The sequence below is a fragment of the Protopterus annectens genome, chromosome 12.part0 (genome assembly GCF_019279795.1).
Source record: "Protopterus annectens isolate FY-2018-M chromosome 12.part0, PAN1.0, whole genome shotgun sequence".
NCBI classification, from domain to species: domain Eukaryota; kingdom Metazoa; phylum Chordata; order Ceratodontiformes; family Protopteridae; genus Protopterus; species Protopterus annectens.
Window position 1 is genome coordinate 1525568488 of NC_056746.1, and position 19911 is coordinate 1525588398.

General features: G+C 45.0%; 1 protein-coding gene across 5 annotated transcripts in view; it reads right to left on the reverse strand.

The window, feature by feature from the left end:
• Positions 1 to 10223: 10223 nt before the first annotated feature.
• Positions 10224 to 19911, reverse strand: part of SRSF2 (serine and arginine rich splicing factor 2) — a 34737-nt gene continuing 25049 nt past the window's right edge. For 4 of the 5 annotated variants that reach the window (XM_044090494.1, XM_044090497.1, XM_044090496.1 and 1 more), the window contains 2 exons: positions 12009 to 12332; positions 10224 to 11235 (listed from right to left, as the gene is read on the reverse strand). In XM_044090494.1, coding sequence (XP_043946429.1) covers positions 12017 to 12332 — 316 coding nt within the window. In that variant the 3' untranslated portion in view covers positions 10224 to 11235; positions 12009 to 12016. The remainder of the gene's footprint in view (positions 11236 to 12008; positions 12333 to 19911) is intronic. The other variant, XR_006367191.1, reaches the window with a different exon arrangement.

The following is a 19911-nucleotide window of genomic DNA, read 5'->3' on the forward strand; positions in this document are numbered from 1 at the left end:
GCGCCGTGACCGACGTCAGCCATATACTTTGGTATTCGGGCCGACTGGACAGCGGACTACCCAATAGTTAGGACTGCAGCAATGTGGAATGAAGAACATCAACTTTGCTCTCAAAACGGTGGCTTTCTGAATGACTTGTGGAATCAAGGGAAAAGGAGGAAAAGCGTACAGAAGTCCCCGGGGCCAATCCTGGGTTAGAGAGTCTCTCAGAGGTTGGCCTGGAAGGGGAAAGAGTGAAGAAATCGGGGCACTTGTTGTTTTGAGGAGTAGCAAAAAGATCGCAACAAGGAGTGCCCCACTTCAGAAAAATCTGATCCACTACAGATTGAGAGACCACTCGTGAGGCATCAGAATGGATCTGCTCAGCCTGTCCGCTAATAGGTTGGACCTGCCGGGGATGTGCGTTGCTATCAGAAACCGCTGAGAAGAGATCGCCCACTGCCAAAGTCTGAGAGCTTCTCGACATAACGGATAGGACCTGGTCCCGCCCTGCTTGTTGATGTACCAGACTACGGACACGTTGTCCCTCTGTACTGCAATAGTCCCCGTGGGAAGAGTGTCGTTCAGGGCTTGCAACGTTAAAAGCACTGCTCTCATCTCCAGGACATTTATGTGCAGATGGTATTCTATGGGTTGCCACGTCCCGTGGACCATCCTGCCCTGATAATGCCCCCCCACCCGATCAGAGAGGCATCTGTAGTGACTGTGGCAACTGGAGGAGGGGGAATAAAGGGTCGGCCCTGATGAAGAAGAGGGGAAGATATCCACCAGTTCAGATGAGCTCGGCACGACTGTGTTACCAAGATTTCATGCCTCATCGGGAGACTGTGGTACGACCACTGCGTGAATAGCATCCACTGCAGAAGACGCATGTGCTTGCGTGCCAGTGGTAGAAGAACAATGGCCGCAGCCATAAGACCTAGAACCTTCAGTATAAATCTGGCTTTGATCTTGTTGCTTTGCAAAAGAAGCCGAACAAATTTTTGGATGTCCAGAATTCTTTGATCTGTTAGTCTGGCTAACATTTTGGCGGTGTTTAACTCTGCACCTATAAAGGTGATAGATTGGCAAGGCAGCAGAGAAGATTTTTCGAAGTTTACTGAAATTCCCAAACTCCTGCAAAGCTGTAGAGTGTAGTCCCTGGACTGAAGAAGCTGACACTTGGTGGTGGCGGAGAGGAGCCAGTCGTCCAAATAGGGAAACACCTGGAATCCTCGACGTCTTAGATGAGCTGTGACCACTGCCATGCATTTGGTAAACACTCTGGGGGCTGAAGTGAGGCCAAAGGGCAGGGCTCTGAACTGGTAATGACTGGTCCCTAGCCGAAAGCGGAGAAACCTTCTGGAGCGTCTGTGAATCTTTGTGATAGTACGCATCCTGAAGGTCTATAGATCACATCCAGTTGTCCTTGCCCAGAAAGGGCAGAATGGACTGAAAAGTGACCATCCGGAATCTTGCCTTCTTGACAAATCTGTTCAGATTGCTCAGGTCTAATATTGGTCTCCAATCTCCCGTCCTTTTGGGGACCAAAAAGAATCTGGAGTAGACGCCGGATCCTACCTGGTCTGCTGGCACAGTCTGGACGGCTCTTTTCTAGGAGCTTTGAAACCTCCTGTTCTGCCAAATCCCTTTGACCGGGTGAGATGTCTGGAAGGGATTGAAGAGGTACGGGAAACCTTTCGAAGGGGCTTTTGTAACCCTTGGATATAACCGACTGTACCCACATCTCTTCAGATAGGGATTGCCAGGCTACTGGGTACAGCGAAATCCTTCCCCCGACTGCCTCCAAGGGTGGACAGTCGGGCAACACCTCAGGGATGCTGAAAGGGCTTCTCAGGAAGAGACTCCCCTGTTGCCCTGGTTCTGAGGACCCCCCTGCCTCTAGGGCGGCGTCTATTATTGTTACCCCCTCTGCCTCTGGGGGTAAACTGACCACGTGTGTCCAGTGTAGCTCCTTGGGCTTTACGGAACCACATCTTCCCCCTCTTCTGACCCTTGGGGTATGGTCTAGGAGTGGAAAACTGGACTCCAACGGCAGAAAGTTTTACCGTCCTGCTCACACCTGGTCAAGGTATCCTTCACCTGAGGTCCAAACAAAGCCGAACCATCAAAGGGGGCATTAGTGAAGGACGCCTTAAAGGGGTCCGCAAAATTACAAAGCCGCATCCAGGCTTGGCGTCTAAGAGCAACTCCTGTGCCTGCGGCCCTGCTCGCTCCATCAGCCGCATAGGATATGAGCCGCATGGAGGAGTTAGATATGGAATTCAGGATAGCAAGCTGCGAGGCAATCTTTTCCTGAGCCCCAGCAGCAGAAGGATCCTGGACTACTTCTCCCAGTTCCTTGAGAACATCTCGTTGAAGCCCGGTGAAGTGACAAAGATAATTCAGCGAACGCATAGCAAAGGTCGCTGAAGAAAACATCCGCTTTCCATACCTGTCCATGGTCCTAGAGTCCTTATTAGGAGGATGGACAGGTACTGAAGGATCCGCCAATTCCTTCTTAGTGGCAGCCGCCACCACCATAGCATCCACCAGAACACCCTTGGAAAGGAACTGTTTGTCCGAAGGGGCCGTAATGAATTTGGATGGTCTTCTGAGGACAGGTTCCACAGAATCTGGAGCCGCCCACGCCTTACGAGCCACTACCTGCATGAGTGGGTCGAAAGGCGGAGACACCCAGGAGGTGGAGGGTCGGGATCCAAAAGCCTCCAGGTATACAGACTCATCCTCGGAGGGGTCAATGGAGGGCCAATTCCCCCTCTGTTTGAGGAGCTCAAGGATGTCTGAAAAAGAGACACTCAGAGGGGGACCGTGGGGAACCCTCCGACTCATCTAAGTCGGTATCAGATGTAGTAGACTCAGGGGAGTGTGTGTTTCCTCTTACACGTCCTCTTCAGAGGGGGTTCCCCTGCAGGATCAGGAGAAACCTTGGAAGAGGAGGAAATTCCCAGTGGGGAAACCTGGGGCGATGGATCCCTGGGCCTGTGAGCAAGAGGTTGGCAAGAGGCATCTGCAGGCACTGAAGAGGGAGGAGCTAGAGGGATGGACCGTTGACCAGGCTCAGAGGCCAGGACACTCATCACCTCAAAGGCTCCTCTCTCCGGGAGGCCGGAACACACCCGCTCCGAACAGGAATGGCCGGCTCCAAAGAGAGAGAAGGCTCCGAGGCCGATGTCGGCGCCGAGCTTACCAAAGCCGAAGCCCCGAGAGGGAGAGCGGGGACGGACAAGGGTCCGATGCCACTAGCCCCCTCGGAGCCGACAGTGGAAACCCGACGACCAGATCCCTCCAAGGAAGGTCTCAAGGAGGACATCGGAGCAGAGGATGACGGAGCCAAAGGATGTATCTGCTCCAGCATCGAAACAGTCGCTGTCCCTAGAAGCTCCGGCTCCGAACTGCGGTGTGGAGTCGGAGGAGGAAGTTCAAGGATTGGGGCTATAGCCGAAGTCTGTTGAGACGGGCTATGGAGCATTTGGGCCAGTGCCTGAGACTTCAACAGCCTGCTTACCACCCTCTCTAAATCGTGGTCAGACAGCCTGGAAGATCTCGAAGATCTGCTCCGATGGCTCCGCTCAGACAAAAGAGGAGACCCCGGAGCCGAGTGGATACTCAGTATAGAAGGGGACCGGGATCTCTTATGGGTCAAAGCCATCGAAGCCGAAGTCCCTTGAACCCCAGATGGAGAAGAGGATATCTCGGCTCCGATGCTGGATAGAAATGCAAAGGCCAGGAAACAATCCGTAAGAGTAATCCACAAGTCAAATAGCGTAGAAACAATTTATTACCGCTTTCGTCAGAAGACTTCATCAGAATGCTCTGTTACAAAAAACAAGGCTCTTAAATAGTACTTTAATTATTTAATCAATTAATTTAAAATCTAAGAACATTTAAAGCAAAACAGCACATTATAAAAACAAAGAGGCAGTGTTTTCCTTTTTGATATTTAACTTGCCATTTTTTAAAAAACATTTGATGTTGATCATACCATTTAAACCGGGACTCTTATCAGATTTTAAACGAATCTGCCACATAGCTTCCCTCTGTTCAATGAAATTCCTAAAATCTCCCCCCCTCAAATCTGAATTGCACACTTCTAGGACAGAAAATAAAAATTTTTTAAAATTACTGCAAACTAATGAATGTTTAAATAATGCATTAGTGTCATTATGTGTCTTCATGTCATATAAATGCTCACGTATGCGTGTTTTTAAACATCTTGTCGTCATCCCGACGTAGTAAGCTGGGCATGTACTACATAGCCCAATATACACTACCCCCCTAGTGTTGCAATCAATATATTCTGGTACCTGAAAGGTTTTGTCAATGCTGTCAATGACAATCAAAGGCCCCACAGAAAGAAACCTACAAGCATTACAATTGTGACAAGGAAAAACACCTTTCCTGTTGGTTTTATTTAACATCTTATTGGCTTCTAAAGCTTTAACATTAAATGTGTTTCTAAAAACAAAAACTGTTTTCTCCCAACACTTTTGATATATCCCTGTTCCCTCTTATAATTTTCCAATTTCTTTTGTATCACATTTTTTATAGCTAAGCCATCAATACTCATACCCAAAGAACACACCGGACCCACTACGCTACTGTCAGTACAAACGTTCAAACTTGTCACTTGTGGTGACGTGTTAATTTTGTAATCCAAAATAGCTGGATAAAGTGTACCTCTTACTTAAAACCGTAGTGATGATATCATCCAACATGGTGTTGGGATACCCCCTATTCACGAACAGTTTTTTTAAGTATAGGAATTCTTGATGTAAATCAATTTCAGATGATGTCATGCGACAGGCCCTGATGAACTGTCCCTTGGGGATGTTTTTTATGGTGTGTTTGATGGGCACTGTCAAAGTGGAGATAACTGTTCGTAAAGGTCTCCTTGCGGAATATTTTACTATTGAATCTGTTTTCTAGAAAATCCCATCTCAAAGAGACGTCCAAAAATTCAACTTGTAAACCTACGTTTCCTAACTTAAACCTTAAGAAACTAACCTGTGCGTTAATCTCCTGTACCATTTCTCTTACTATATCACTGTCCCCTTCTATGATGAAAAATAAAACAAATCTAAAGTATACTAAGATATGAAACTTGCTTCCTAACAATGTTAAAAAGAACTCCTCCCACCACGTCATTACCAGATTGGCGTAAGAAGGAGCTGCAGAAGACCCCATGGCCACTCCCCTTTTTTGTCTAATAACAGTCCCCAAACAAAAAGAAATTATGATACAGTAAAATCTCAAGAAATCTGCAAATGGTAGAAATCTGACCAGAACTAAAATGATTATTTTTGGTTAACAGTAACCGGATGGCATCTATCCCCTCTTCATGGGGTATACAAGTATATAGGGATTCGACATCCAAAGTAAACATGATATGTTTATTAAAATCAAAATCACCCTTACTGGCAAAACTGTTGATTCTATTTAAAAAATGCCAAGAATCCTTAATGAATGATTTCTGACTGGTAACCAAAGGTCCCAGAGTGGCGTCCAAAATCAATGAAATCCCTTCGGTGACTGAATGGGGGGGGGAGACACTATAGGCCTAAAGGGGGGGTCCAGGGGATTCGTGTGTTTTAGGAATGCCAAATAAAACACCTATTCTGGGATTCTCAATTGCACAAAATTCATAAACTTCAAAATTGATCTCATTGTTCATTAAAGCATCGTATAATAAAGAATGAATAAAGGCTTCCTTTTTCTTAATAAAAAATGGTGATACCAACTCTTATTCATCACGGTTGTTTAATAAATCTTTCATTTTATTTTTATACTGTTCTTGAGTCATTATGACTATTACCCCCCTTGTCGCTTTTCATAAAGCGTAAAGTACCATTTAGGTCACGTAATTTATTAAAGGCCTTTCTTTCATTTACGCTCAAATTGTGTCTAGATTTGAATTTACTTGAAAAAATACTCAATATCATTAATACATGACTCTTCAAATATTTTTATGGTATGCACCAAAGGGGGATTATAAATTGAAGGTTTCACCAAACAATTGTTACTCCCAACTTGAATATCATTCAATATACAAGACAAATTTAACTTCCTGGAAAATTTTTTGATGTCCAAAACTGTCTTTCCGTAATCTGCTCTAACTGTAGGAACAAAATTAAGTCCAAGTTTCAATACTTGCAACTCATCGTCATTAAAAATAAAGTCAGTGAGGTTTATTATATTAAAAACGAGTCTCGTCATCAATTGCTGCTTCCTTGTTCAACTCTCTTCCTCTGAGGAATGAGAACCCAGGAATGTTCGACTCCTGGTCAGCATGGCCTTCTTGTTGTTCTGTACTCTTTTCCCCAAAAAAAACGAACTTCCAGAGTTCGAGGTACCGGTGCTAGTGTTCTCCGTGGTATTTTCGGCATTATTATCAGTCAAATTGTTTACAGCTTCAGTCACTGTGTCACCCACTAATAGACTGCTGATCTCATTGCTCGGTTCTCCCTTGTCAATAGTAACATCGTTACAGTTGCCAAACAGACCCCTTTCACCATTCATAATTAAAGGATTGTGTTTCCTATTTGTTTGACCTTCCGTGTAAGGGGGTCTGTTATAGTTGTTCACTGCATTACTGTAAAGGCGCTTGTTGTTATAATACGGACCCGTATTTCTGAAATTGGGCTCCTTGTTCCCTGGAACAAAGTAGTTGTAGGCGGAATTTGCCCGGTAACTAGTAATGTCCCTTTCTAACTTTGATTGCTTGCGGTTTGTAACTTCTAAAGAATGTTTTTCAATGTCCCCAACTAGCTTTTTAAATAAATCACTCCGAATCGTATCACTGCACACTTTCCTAATATTACTTTCAAGTTCGGAGATTTCAGCCTTTAGTGTGTTCATTTTAGCAACATTATTGTCGCTTAATATTTTTAAAAAATTCATACCTGTATCATTGAAAAACGATACTAAGGTCCCAAACAGCGGATCGCCGATTTGTACGCCGTTTGGACATTTGAAAAAACGTAATCCTTTCGGCATTACCTTAAGCTGGATACACCTTTCAAAGTAGCAATTTTCAATGTGAAGAGACCGATGCCTTTTCACAAGTCAGGTAAGTAAATCCATTTGTTGTGTTAGCTCTTCGTTGGAAACAGAGCTAATAGACGCTGAGAGTCCACAAAAGGGATTCACCAGAGGTTCCAGTAAGGGTTTAACCGCTGATTCAGTTACCGGAAGCTGTCGTCCGTTTTTGCTGTTCCGGTTTCTTGCTGGTTGTTCATAGACTTCCACTACAGTGTCTAGTTCTTTAAAGGAACCATCAGGGCTGGAAACGTTTTCCGCTTGAGGTGGAATACCCAAAGCCTTGGACATCAAGAACTTTAAAGAGTTTTGAATGTCTAATAAAGTTGAAATAAACAACTTATTCATATTAAAATCGGAGTCACAACCTGGAGTAGGATGAACGCCAAGGTTTAGCAATTGTTCATCAATGTTGGTTTCCTCGGCCATGGTTCAAAACGACAATACCCAAACGAAATACCACTGATAAAAAACAGAAATGCAAAGGCCAGGAAACAATCCGTAAGAGTAATCCACAAGTCAAATAGCGTAGAAACAATTTATTACCGCTTTCGTCAGAAGACTTCATCAGAATGCTCTGTTACAAAAAACAAGGCTCTTAAATAGTACTTTAATTATTTAATCTATCAATTAATTTAAAATCTAAGAACATTTAAAGCAAAACAGCACATTATAAAAACAAAAAGGCAGTGTTTTCCTTTTTGATATTTAACTTGCCATTTTTTAAAAAACATTTGATGTTGATCATACCATTTAAACCGGGACTCTTATCAGATTTTAAACGAATCTGCCACATATCTCGGCTCCGATGCTGGATAAAGTGTCGGCTCCAGCCGGAGCCGACAAGGCCACAGTAGTTAGGGTATCGGAGCCGGTCGGCGCCGAACCCACTACTCGAACAGCAGATGTATCGGCTCCTCCACCGGAGGAGGCTTGGACACTAGCCTGAGCCTTCGGTGGTTTAGAAGGTTTTCCTAACCCTAATTTAGGAGGAGAACCTTCTGGCTTAAGTAAGCCTCGGAGGATGAGTTTATTCCTCCTTTCCTGCAGGACTCTCTGGCTAAAAGCATGACCTAAAGCACAGGAGTCCTGCAGGTGCAAAGGCCCCAGGCAATAAACACAAGAAGTGTGACAGTCTGTCAGAGACATTTTCTGACAGCACTGGTCACACTTCTTGAAGCCTGAGACCTTGCCTTCCTTTGACATCCTAGGAGGATGGAAACACAAACAATCCCAACAAACACACAAATTAATCCCTTACACAAACACACAGGAAGGGAATAACCAATGGGGAAGTAGGCCTGACTAAAAACTTTAGACTAAAGATTATAAAAAAGTTTGAAAACAAGGGAATAGGGTGGGCTGTAACTAACTACAGACTAAACTGACACTAAAAGGGAAAAATAAACCCCTAACTACTCTTTTTCTTATTTTACAAAGAAAAACTTACCTCAGCTGGCAAAGGAGACCTCTTTCGCTAAGCGGCAAACGAGATCTGAGGTAGTTCCGCCTTGCATCATGGGATATAGGGTTGCCTCGAGCTGGTAAAAGGAGTTCTCGAGCTAAAGCAAGTGCCGAGTCGGAGCCGAGGATCGGCTCCGAACCCATCCAGCAAGAATGAAGGAGAGATTGACAACTTAACATCAATAATTCATACTAGGTATCACTGGGTCCTTGCACTTACCTGAATTCTACGAAGCCCCCTTTAAAACTTCAGACTACTGCAGTACTGCCCAAATCAGCTTTCTTTGAACTTTGCAACACCTCGACACAAGTCCAGAAGTGCCCAGTAGGATTTTTTTTAAACAACTTCTCACTAAAGCATTGATCGGCTGTGGTGCATCCGAATTTTGAAATCAGAACTTTTACTCCACGATGAGCTGCATTCTTCAGAACTTTTAGTGGAGCAGTTCACTGACTGCAGTGGACCATTTGCAGGCACAGCCCTAGCCACATGATCTGGGACTGGCATATCTCCAAACTGCTTGGATTATCCTATGGAACCATTTCCCCTTTAAGTCATATCTGCTGTGACCTCATCCAAGCTCAGACTTATTTTTTACAGTCTTGGGAAGTGCAGCATCCATCGGGTCTTCGTTCAGAAAATGGTTGAAGTACTCCTTCCACATGCCTGTGTGAGACCTGGTAAACCGCTTCCTGTTGGCACCTTAGCTCTACGCATTTCCTCTTCTGATGTGCTAGAGAGGAAAGTATTTTCTTGAAGTCTAGGGCTCTCTCCAATCAACTTCCAGATTGTCAGACTAGTCAGTTCACCTTGGAGCCTTTTAACCACTGCCTATGGCAGTCAGTGGCTTATACTGTGGGGCTGTTTTACAGGAGATGATTGCAATTGTCTATTCTAACACAATGCCCTCTCCTTATAGGAGAGGGGTACAGTTGCACTTTGGCCATCTGTATGTGATCTTGTGACAGTCTACCATGCTGGCCCAAAAATATTTGCCAGACAATTAAAAAGGTCATCTCCACCCCACCCATGTAGTGCCAGGAAACCCTTACATCCTGTTCAGGTCCCCCATTAACAGACAAAGTCCTTTACCTATTGCTGGAATGCACTCTGTACATTGTGGAGCACAGGCTGAGACTATGAATAAGCCCAGTGTAATAGGGCACATCACAAATTCTGATGACATCATCTCAGTCTTCTGAAGCCTCTTCAATTGCCAGTTTCTAGTCTGTCCACTGACTAAACACCATTAAACTGCAGATGGCTGCTATTCTAGTGCACAAGTAACTAGAAACAACTTTCCTAAAAAATGTACAATACTCCCTTAACCCCCCCCCCCCACATCCACAAGGAAGCCAAACCTGTGGCAAGACTACAAATACATGATGCTATCCTAATTTTTTAAAGCAACATACAGCACAGAACTCAACCTATACAGCAAGGTAAATCTCATGTTAAAGAAATACTGGAAGTTGAGTTAATGTGCACTTTTAATATCCTGCTGTCCTTGGGTGCAGATCCACACCAGAAGCATTCACCGAGGCATGGAGAGTGGCAATGTTCAGTCAACTGTTCTACTCAAGGACTACCCATGGTCTGCACAAAAGAATAAGGTCAGTGTAGAAGCCAAGGCACACCCACAGTGCATGTGAAAAGTTTGACATGTAGTCTAAAAGCACTCCATTCTGAACTCCTCAGAAAATTCATACTAAGAACCAGCTTAACAAAGTTACACTAAGCACTTTATTTGCATCAATACAGTGGTTATGATACAGAATGAGTAATTATGAAGTTACACCATTCAGTAATTACACCATTCAGTAATTACACAGGAATGCACAAAAACTAACATTTCTCATTGTAAGTTCTTTAAAGAGATTACCAGTTGACCATTATGAAAATAAGGTGTGTATGGTATCAGCTAGATGTGCTCACTGCCTGCTCCATTAATTTTATTACATGGCTCTGGTGTCTGGAAGTGCAGTTGACAGGCACTGCATTTAAAAAACTGGACCAGCCATTTTGTTTCTGCACGCCAAGGCATCTTTACACAGGAGCAATCAGGAGAAAACAGGAAACAGCCAAGCACTCTGCACTGCAACACGCCACCTTAACAGCTAACCAGCATTACTCAACTGCTACACAACTGCGCCTAGTGCACAAAAATACACAAGAAAAAAGATTAGAATCTCAAGCTGGTAAACGTGTTTACAAGATTCAACAAAGTTTCATTCATATATAACCAGTGCCGTGTTTCCTTCTACAGACCCCAAAATAAAACTAGAAATCTTGGTTATCAAATAAAGGTTTAATAAAACTTTTAACTAGAATCCTTGGTTACAGCAGACTTTTAATAAAAAAAAGTTTAATGTATAAATCTTGCAGGAAAAGTAAACTGCAATGATCTTAATTCTAAAAAAGGTAGACAGCTGCGGGGTCAACCACTTAAAACAGCACTGTTGACACGAGAAATGTCCAAGCAATCAATGGAACCCGTTTGCGCACATGACTGAATTACAAGATGGGAATACAAAATGGCACACAAATCTGCCACTTCAGGCACAGATTAGTCAAACAAAAAGTACAAATAAAAAATGTAAGAGTTTATAGACAAGTTTACAATAATAACCTTTTGAACTGCCATGTCCCCCAATGGGTTCCTTGTGTGTTCAGAGGATGAGACATTTTTCCTCAGGATGTCCATTAGAGTAAAATCTTCACACATCCGATGTCTAAGTTGAAAGAAATAAACGTCAAGACATTCTTGCTTTGCAATCAAAAGGCTACAAAATTTAGCTGCAAAACTGAACTAGCCCACCCTCAAAGTGTTTTAAAACCACCACAAAGTCAACTTGGACCTGCATGTAAAATATCACACGAGACTTATCCAAATCCTTTTTATTGGAACTCCCAAACTAGAGTTATTTACATTTGAAGCATTAACTATAAATAAAATGTAGTAAAGTTTTAAAGTTTGTGAAAGGAATGAGTAAGAATTACCAAAGAACACAAGATACATGGCAACAGTCCCTTAAAAACAACTGCTCCAGCACACCCACTGGTCCCTGGAGGATCAGACTGAATCAGTTAATACCAGCAAATGCGGTCAAACTCTTTTAAAAAAGGCTTTTTACTACAGTAAAGGGGATACTCAGCATTAATACCCAGGGAAAATCCCATAGTTTTAACTTTACACAAGGCTAGACACATCTCCCATGTAGATTGCATGAAACATGCCTGCAGTTAAATTGTCCATTTATGCACAGCAGGGAACGTTCCAATGTTTTACACTTAAGGTGCCTGCACTGAAGCCCGCCAGCCTGCCCGCTAGAAAACAGTACGGCAGAAACTGCAATTCAAAACAAAAAACTGCTTAATGGGGGAAAAAACAACATTACAATTAGGCACTTTCCTCATGTGGCACAAGAAAAACTGGACAATGTAGGACTGCATAATGAAGGCAACACTAACATTTTTAACTAAGTTTACTCAAAGCTGTAGTTACCATTAGTATTATGAAGATACAACCCCTTCTTCATCTTCAGGAGACTTGGGCTGACTCTTTGACCTCGATCTCGACTTAGACTCTCTCTTGGATATTGGAGTTGGACTGTGGGACCTTGAACGAGACTGGGATCTTGACCTTGATGGAGATCTTGATGGAGACTTGGATTTTGACTTGGTTCTTCTTGCAGATCTCGCGGATCTTGACTTTGATCGGGATCGAGAACGCGTGTAAGAGCGTGATCTAGACCTGCTGTAGCGTGATCTGCTTCGGGATCTGGACCGACTTCTACTCCTAGTTCGACTGCGTCTTCGTCTCCTAGGGCTAAATCAGGGAGAGACAAAACCCCCACAAACTTACATCAGACCTCTTCCACTACATCCAAAAATGCCACATTTGTAAGTTGACAGACTGCACTGTTGACACAGCAAGGTCCATGAACACCACATCTAAAACAAGGGTGACCAAACTAAAAGCAGGATGCTTGCAGACACTTTGAGGCATTACTGCCTAAACACACACCGATGGAAACTCCCTGCAGTTAATACACTGCAACGAGATTTCAAAAGGTGTAGAAATCTGGTGTCACGGAATGCAACTAGGCTGTACCCAGAACACTGCAGTGAACTGCAAATGGCAAAATACAGGCATGCGCGTACACAAAAAACACTAGACAGTAACTTATAACTAAAGACTAATAGTAAGCACAAACCTTTGCATCAAGCACCCCCATCACCAAGTAAAATTGGAAAGTACAATCCTGTTGGAATTTTACCACAATAAATGCTACAACAGCCTTCACTACTTACCCCCACCAATCGCCAGGTGTCCCAGCATCTGAAAGCTTACGGAGCAAGAGACAGCCCCAGCTTCTACATGACAAATCCCACCCGAAAGGCTTTGCCAAAAGCCTACAGCTCCGAGAAAATGCAGCAAAGAAAAATATACAAGGGTAGCCAAAATGGTTTATAGGTACACTAAACTGTTCAGTGAAGGCAAGCAAATAAAGGCAACACAAGCCAAGTGTAGTACAAGGTGGAAGTAGAATAAATAGGTCATATCTCACCTCAAAACTGTCTCATGAAACAGGACAGTAAAAGATACTACAACAGTACTGCCATAAAAGTAAAACTGCGTAGGAAGTTGTGTAAACAATGTACTGCAGTAGCCTACGGTACATGGGCTATATCCTGCCAAGGATATAACAGACATCCAGCTTCCACATGTCCAAACCACCAGAAAGCTGGAGCTGAGCTGACCAAGACAAGTTTAGGCACAAAAGCCTTCAGGCCTTTCCTGCCAAAGAGAGGTTGAGCCCTGAAAGGACACTGCTAGATGTCCACACCCTAGCGTAACACCACATACATACCACAGACTTTCCCGGTCTCAACAAATGTTAAATAAATAAACAAAAAATGGGGGGGGGGCGGCGAGATGGAGGGGGTAACTACTGCAAGCAGTAACCATTTGAACAGTTACTATTAATGCCCCATTTTAACTTGTACAATAGCCAACTACATCTGGGAGGTGGAAGGAGAAGCCCTTTAAGAATGGCCCTAGCAAAGCTCGATCTGGGACTTAAAGGTATCAAGTTTATAATGCTTTGGAACAGTATGTAGAGACCACCACGAAGGAGCTTCTAGAATGTAACCCCCTCCAAAAAGCCATAGATGAAGGCCCTGATACAGTGGACATTTATCCTGCCTGGAAAAGGGCGTTATGGTGAGAACAAAAAATTTTTTAGCCATAGGCAACCATTTGGAAATGGTCCGTTTTGACTTCGTCACAAATGAAAAACTGATCCAAAAGACTTTGGTTTGACAAGGTACCAGACTATCCCTTCTTCCACGTATTAGGTTTCAGTAAAGAAAAAGGGGGAAATAGCAACTAGGTTTAAAGTAAACTCTTGATCAATCTTTAGCCTGATGCGGTATCAGAAATCCTGTCCCTATGGAAAGGGATAGGAGTTGATTCACCATAAGAGCTTGCAACCAAGAATCGCTCTGACCTATGCCAGAAGGGTAGAGTTAAAACTCTTCCATGTGAACACCCTCAAGTCACCCAGGTTAGCTGGCTCAAATGGAACCAGTACCAACTTCACAGAATAAGATCCCAAGGCAGGGTCACCGATTTTCTTGGTGGCATATTTACATTTGTTGACCGGGAGTGTCTGACTGGCGGAGGCCCATTTTCAGCAGAGGCCCGGAGAAAAAAGCTCCACAGTTAAAATAAACAGCCAGAAGTTACATTGGATTACATAGCGATTAATAAGAAGTGATGTACCTACTATAACGTTCCATGTTAGTTGTCTTCTCTCCTTTCTTGCTGGATGGGTTCGGTTCGGAGCCGATCCTCTGCTCCGACTCGGCACTTGCTAAGCTCGATAGCTAACCAGCTCGAGGCAACCCCATATCCCATGATGCAAGTCTGAGACTACCCAGATCTCATTTGGTAGCTAAGGAAATAGGAATATATTCTTCCAACTGTAAAGGAGGAAGAAAAGTAACCATACTAAAAATGACAATCATGATCATAATCCTCTGAAAAGGATCAACCTAATCTAGTGACACTAGAAGCTGATTAGCTAGAAAAAAAGGATAAAGCCTCTTAATAGAAGAGGCATAATCTTCTCGGTCTGACCAGGCTATGGGGATGGAGGGCAGGACGCAAGAAAGAAGGCAAGAGAAGACAACTAACATGGAACGTTATGGTAGGTACATAACTTCTTAATGTTAAGTTGTCAATCTCGCCTTCATTCTTGCTGGATGGGACCGCGTCCCTAGCACCTCTATCCTGGGTGGCTCAATGGAACAGACTCTTGAGAAAGGTGGAACCAAAATTCGCTCCGTCTCTGGAGGCCAAGTCTAATTTGTAATGTGAAACAAAGGTATGAGGAGGGGCCCATGTGGCTGCTGCACAAATAGTGTCTATTGGAAGTCTAGCCTGAAAAGCTGTAGATGTAGCTAGAGCTCTGGTAGAATAGGCTTTTGGCCTAGAAATCAACTATTTGCCTCTGAGCTGATAAATGTAAGTAATCACAAGACAGCCATCTAGATAAAGTCACCATAGCAACTGGAAGGCCTTTCTCGTTTTCTGCATAGGGTAGAAACAGTTGATCAGATTTCCTAAAATGTTTAGTTTTGTCTAGATAATATCAGAGCTGGCGGTGAACATAAAGACAATGTAATTTTTGTTCCGCTTTATCAGAATAATTTGGGAAAAATACTGAAGATCAATGGATTGATTTAGGTTAGTCTGCAATGCCACTTTGGGTAAGAAAGATGGATTAGTCCTTAGATACCCAGTCTTTGTGGAAAATTAAGTAGTGAGGACAAATGCAGAGTGCATGAAGCTCAGACATTCTCCTGGAAGATGTAATGGCGACTAGAAAGTGTCTTTCAAGAAAGAAATTTCAACGAACAGGCAGCAGCAGGTTCGAAAGGGGGGAGAACCAGGGATGTTAAAATTAAATTTAGAGTCCACTGTGGTGGTGGTGGTGTCTCTAAATCGGAGAGATAAGTAAAAAGATACTTCGAAGGAATGCCTTGCAAAGTTTGTGACAATGTTGTGGTCCAAAAAGCCTATATGAAAACTCAAAATGGCTGCCAGCTGAACTTTTACTGTGGAGGAAGAGGATTTTGAATGAAAAATCTCAGCTAGGAAGTCCAAGACCGAACAGGAGCAGTATAGGGGTCTATGTTCCTAGCTCTTGCCCAGGAGGAGAAACGTTGCCATTTTACTAGTGTAAATCCTTCTGGTAGAAGATTTTAGGGAAGCTACTAGGATATCCCGGACGGGATTAGAAATCATAGGGAGCCTGGCTAAGGATGGAAGTGGAGCAACCAAGCAGTGAGGTTGAGAGAAGGTATGGATTGGTGCAGCTGCCCCGACTGGTGGGTCAGAAGATCTGGAACCGGGTCCAAATGCCATGGCTGTACCAAGAGATAACTATGTAGGAACGGAAACCATATCAGTCGAGGCCAATAAGGAGCAACGAGAATCAACTTGGCTCTCAAGGCGGTTGCTTTCTGAATTACTTTAGGTATCAGCGGAAAGGGAGGAAAAGGCATAAAGAAGTCACCGGGGCCAATCTTGGGTTAGAGCGTCTCTGGGGGGATGGCCTGGAAAGGGGGGGGGGAGAGAAGTCTGGGTATTTGCTGTTTTGAGGTGTAGCAAAAAGGTCACAGCAAGGAAGGCCCCACTCTTGAAAAATCTCTTCCGTCACAGAGTGTTTGAGAGACCACTCGCGAGGCATGAGAATAGCTCTGCTCAACCTGTCCACTATGATGTTGGATTCCCGGGGATATGCGTTGCTATCAGAAACCGCTGAGAAGAGATTGCCCATTGCCAAAGTCAGAGAGCCTCTCGACACAGTAGATAGGGCTTGGTTCCGCCCTGTTTGTTGATATGCCACACTACAGACATTGTCCGTTTGGACTGCAATAGTTCCCAGGGGAAGAGAGTCGTTGAGGGCTTGCAACGTTAAAAGCACTGCTCTCACCTCTAGGACATTTATGTGCAGATGGTATTCGTAAGGTTGCCAAGTGCCATGGACCATCCTGCCCTGATAATGGCCCCCCCCCACCCAATCAGGGAGGCATCCGATGTAACTGTGGTGACTGGGGCAGGAGGAACAAAGGGTCTGCCCTGATGGACTTGAGGGGATGATATCCACCAGGTCAGATGCCTTTTGTAAGTTGAGTGATTATGATCCTGTGATTCATGGGTAGTTGTTGAAAGGACCATTGGGCGAACAGCATCCATTGTAGAAGACGCATGTAAAAACGGGCGAAGGGAAGAAGTGTCATGGCGGCCGCCATAAAATCCAATACTTTCAGAGCAAATCTGGCCTGAATTTTGTAGCAGAGAAGAATCACCTGGACGTGACTTTGAATGTCCAAGATCCTTTGGTCTGTTAACTTTGCTGAAAGTTGTACAGTGTCCAATTTTGCGCCTATAAAAGTAATAGACTGACAAGGCAGATTTTTTGAAATTTATAGAAATCCCTAGCCCTCTGCAAATGTGAATGGTGTAATCTCTGGCCTGGAGAAGTTGATGCCTGGTGGTGGCAGTGAGGAGCCAGTCGTCTAGATATGGAAACACCTGGAATCCCGACGTCTCAGGTAAGCCGTAATCACTGCCATACATTTGGTGAACACTGGGGGCTGTAGTGAGTCCAAAGGGCAGGGCCCTGAATTGGAAGAGACCAGTTCCCGGCCGAAAGCGGAGAAGTCTTCTGGAGCGCCTGTGAAATTTTATGTGGTACGCACCCTGAAGATCTACCGAGCACATCCAATTGTCCTTGCCCAGAAAGGGTAGAATGGACTGAAGCGTGACCATCCGGAATCTTGTTTTCTTTACAAACTTTAGTTTGCACAGATTTAATATTGGTCTCCAGTCCTGTCTTTTTTGGAACCAAAAAGAACCTTGAGTAGATTCCGGATCCTATTTGGTCTGCTGGGACTGGCTGGATGGCTCTTTTTGCTAGCAGTCTTGATATTTCTGGTACTGCTAGTTCCCTTAGACCGGGTGACATCTGGAAGGGTTCCCTTTTGCTGAATTAGGGTTTGAATAAAGGGAATTTTGTAACCCTCTGATATAATCGACTGTACCCATTTGTCTTGAGAAAGGGAAAGCCAGGCTATTGGGTACAGTGATAACCTTCCCCCGACTGCCTCCGAAGGTGGACAATCTGGCAACATCTCAGGGATGCTGGAAGGGTCAGAAAGAGGCTCTCTGCTACCCTGATTCTGCAGACCCCCCCTGCCCCTAGGGCGGCATCTGTTGTTGTTACCCCATCTGCCTCTGGGGGTAAACTGACCTCGTGCATCAGGCATGACTCCTTGAGGTTTGCGGAACCACATTTTCCCTCCCTTCTGACCTTTTGGGTAAGGTCTTGAAGGGGTGGAGAAACAGACTCCTACGGCAGAAAGTCTTGCCATCTTGTTCGCATCTAGTCAAAGTGTCTTTCACTTCAGGTCCGAACAAGGTCGAATCAAAAGGGGAGTTTGTGAAGGACACCTTGAAGGGGTCTGCAAAATTACAAAGCCGCATCCAGGACTGATGCCTTGAAGCCACTCCTGTGCCTGCGGCCCTACTCGCTCCATCAGCTGCATAAGAAATTAGCTGCATGGAGTTAATGGAGTTGGACTCCTAGCTGTGAGCTAATCTTATCCAGAGACCCAGCAGCTGACAGATCCTGTAAAACTTCTCCCAACTCTTTAAAGAACATCTCTTTGAAGGCGGGTGAAGTGACAAGTAGTTCGTCGATCGCATGGCAAAGGTCGCTGAAGAAAAAATCCGCTTGCCATACTTGTCCATAGTCCTAGAATCCTTGTTAGGAGGGAGGAGGATGGACAGGTACTGAAGGATCAGCTAGTTCCTTCTTGGTGGCTGCAGCCACCACCATGGCATCAACCGTGACACCCTTTGTTAAACATTGCCCATCTGGTGGGGCAGTAATAAATTTAGGCCTCCTAGGAATAGGTTCCACCGAATCTGGGGCCATCCATGCCTTCCAAGCCACTACATCCATAAAAGGGTCAAAAGGCGGAGACACCCAGGAGGTGGAGGGTCGAGATCCGAACGCCTCCAGGTATACTGACTCGTCCTCGGAAGGATTAAGGGAGGGCCAGTTCCCCCTCTGCTTAAGGAGTTAAAGGACGCCTGAGAAAGACTTCCTCAGAGGAGGACCTTGGGGATCCCTCAGACTCATCCAAGTCAGCATCAGATGTAATAGACTCGGGGGAGTCTAGATGGTTCCTCTTACATGTCCTCTTACGCGGGGGTTCAACTGATCAGGAGAAGCCTCGGAAGAGGAAGATATCCCCAATGGGGAAACCTGAGGCGTTGGATCTCTGGGTCCGGGAGCAAGAGAGTGGGAAGAGATGTCAGCAGGCACTGTAGTGGGAGGAGCTGATGGAACTGACAGTTGACTACACCCAGGGGCTAGTACTCATCACCTCGAAAGCTCCCCCAGAGAGACCAGAAGGTTCCCGCTCCGAAGAGATAGGAACCCCAGGCCTCACCGAGAGGGAAGGCTCCGAGGCAGATGTCGGGGCTGAGCTCACCAACGCCGAAGCCCTGAGGGGGAGAAAGGGGTCGGACAAGTTCCTATGCCACTCACCCCAGAGCCGATGAGAGAGACCAGATGCCCAGATCCCTCCAATGAAGGCCTCAAGGAGGAAATCGAAGCAGAGGAAGACAGAGCCGAAAGGGGTGGTATCGGCTCCGAAGCTACAACAGTCACGGCTTCGAGGAGCTCCGGCCTCTGTAAGAGTGTCGAAGGAGAAATGTTAGGTGGATGAGAAATAGCTACAGTCTGTTGAGACCGGCTATGGAGCATTTGGGCCAATGCCTGAGACTTTAGTCTACTCACCACTCTCTCGAGGTCGTGATCAGACAGCCTGGACGACAGAGAAGAACGGCTCCGATGGCTCCGCGAGCAAGGGTGATCTGAGCCGAACATATCTATTCCAATGAGGGGGATAGAGATCTCTTTTTAGAGATGGGTGGAGCCGAAGGAGCAGGGGGTATATCGGCTCCAGCCGGAGCAGACAGAGTGTCCAGATTTGGCAGTATCAGCGCCGGATGGAGCAGACACTGACTTCTAGCAAGGAAGGATTGGCTAGAGCCAGAGCCGATCGACACTAAAGTTGAACCAGTAGCCGATTGCTTGGGACTTGCAGCCGAAGGCTTAACAGGTTTAGAGGGCTTCCCCGGAGCAGACTTAGTCGGGGAGGTCTCAGGCTTTAATAAGCCCCTCAATATTAACTTATTTCTGCGATCCTGCAGGACTCTTGGGTTGAAGGCATGACAGATAGCACAAGAGTCCTGCAGGTACAGAGGTCCCAGGCAGTAAACACAAGTGTGACAGTCTGTCAGAGACATCTTCTGACAGCAA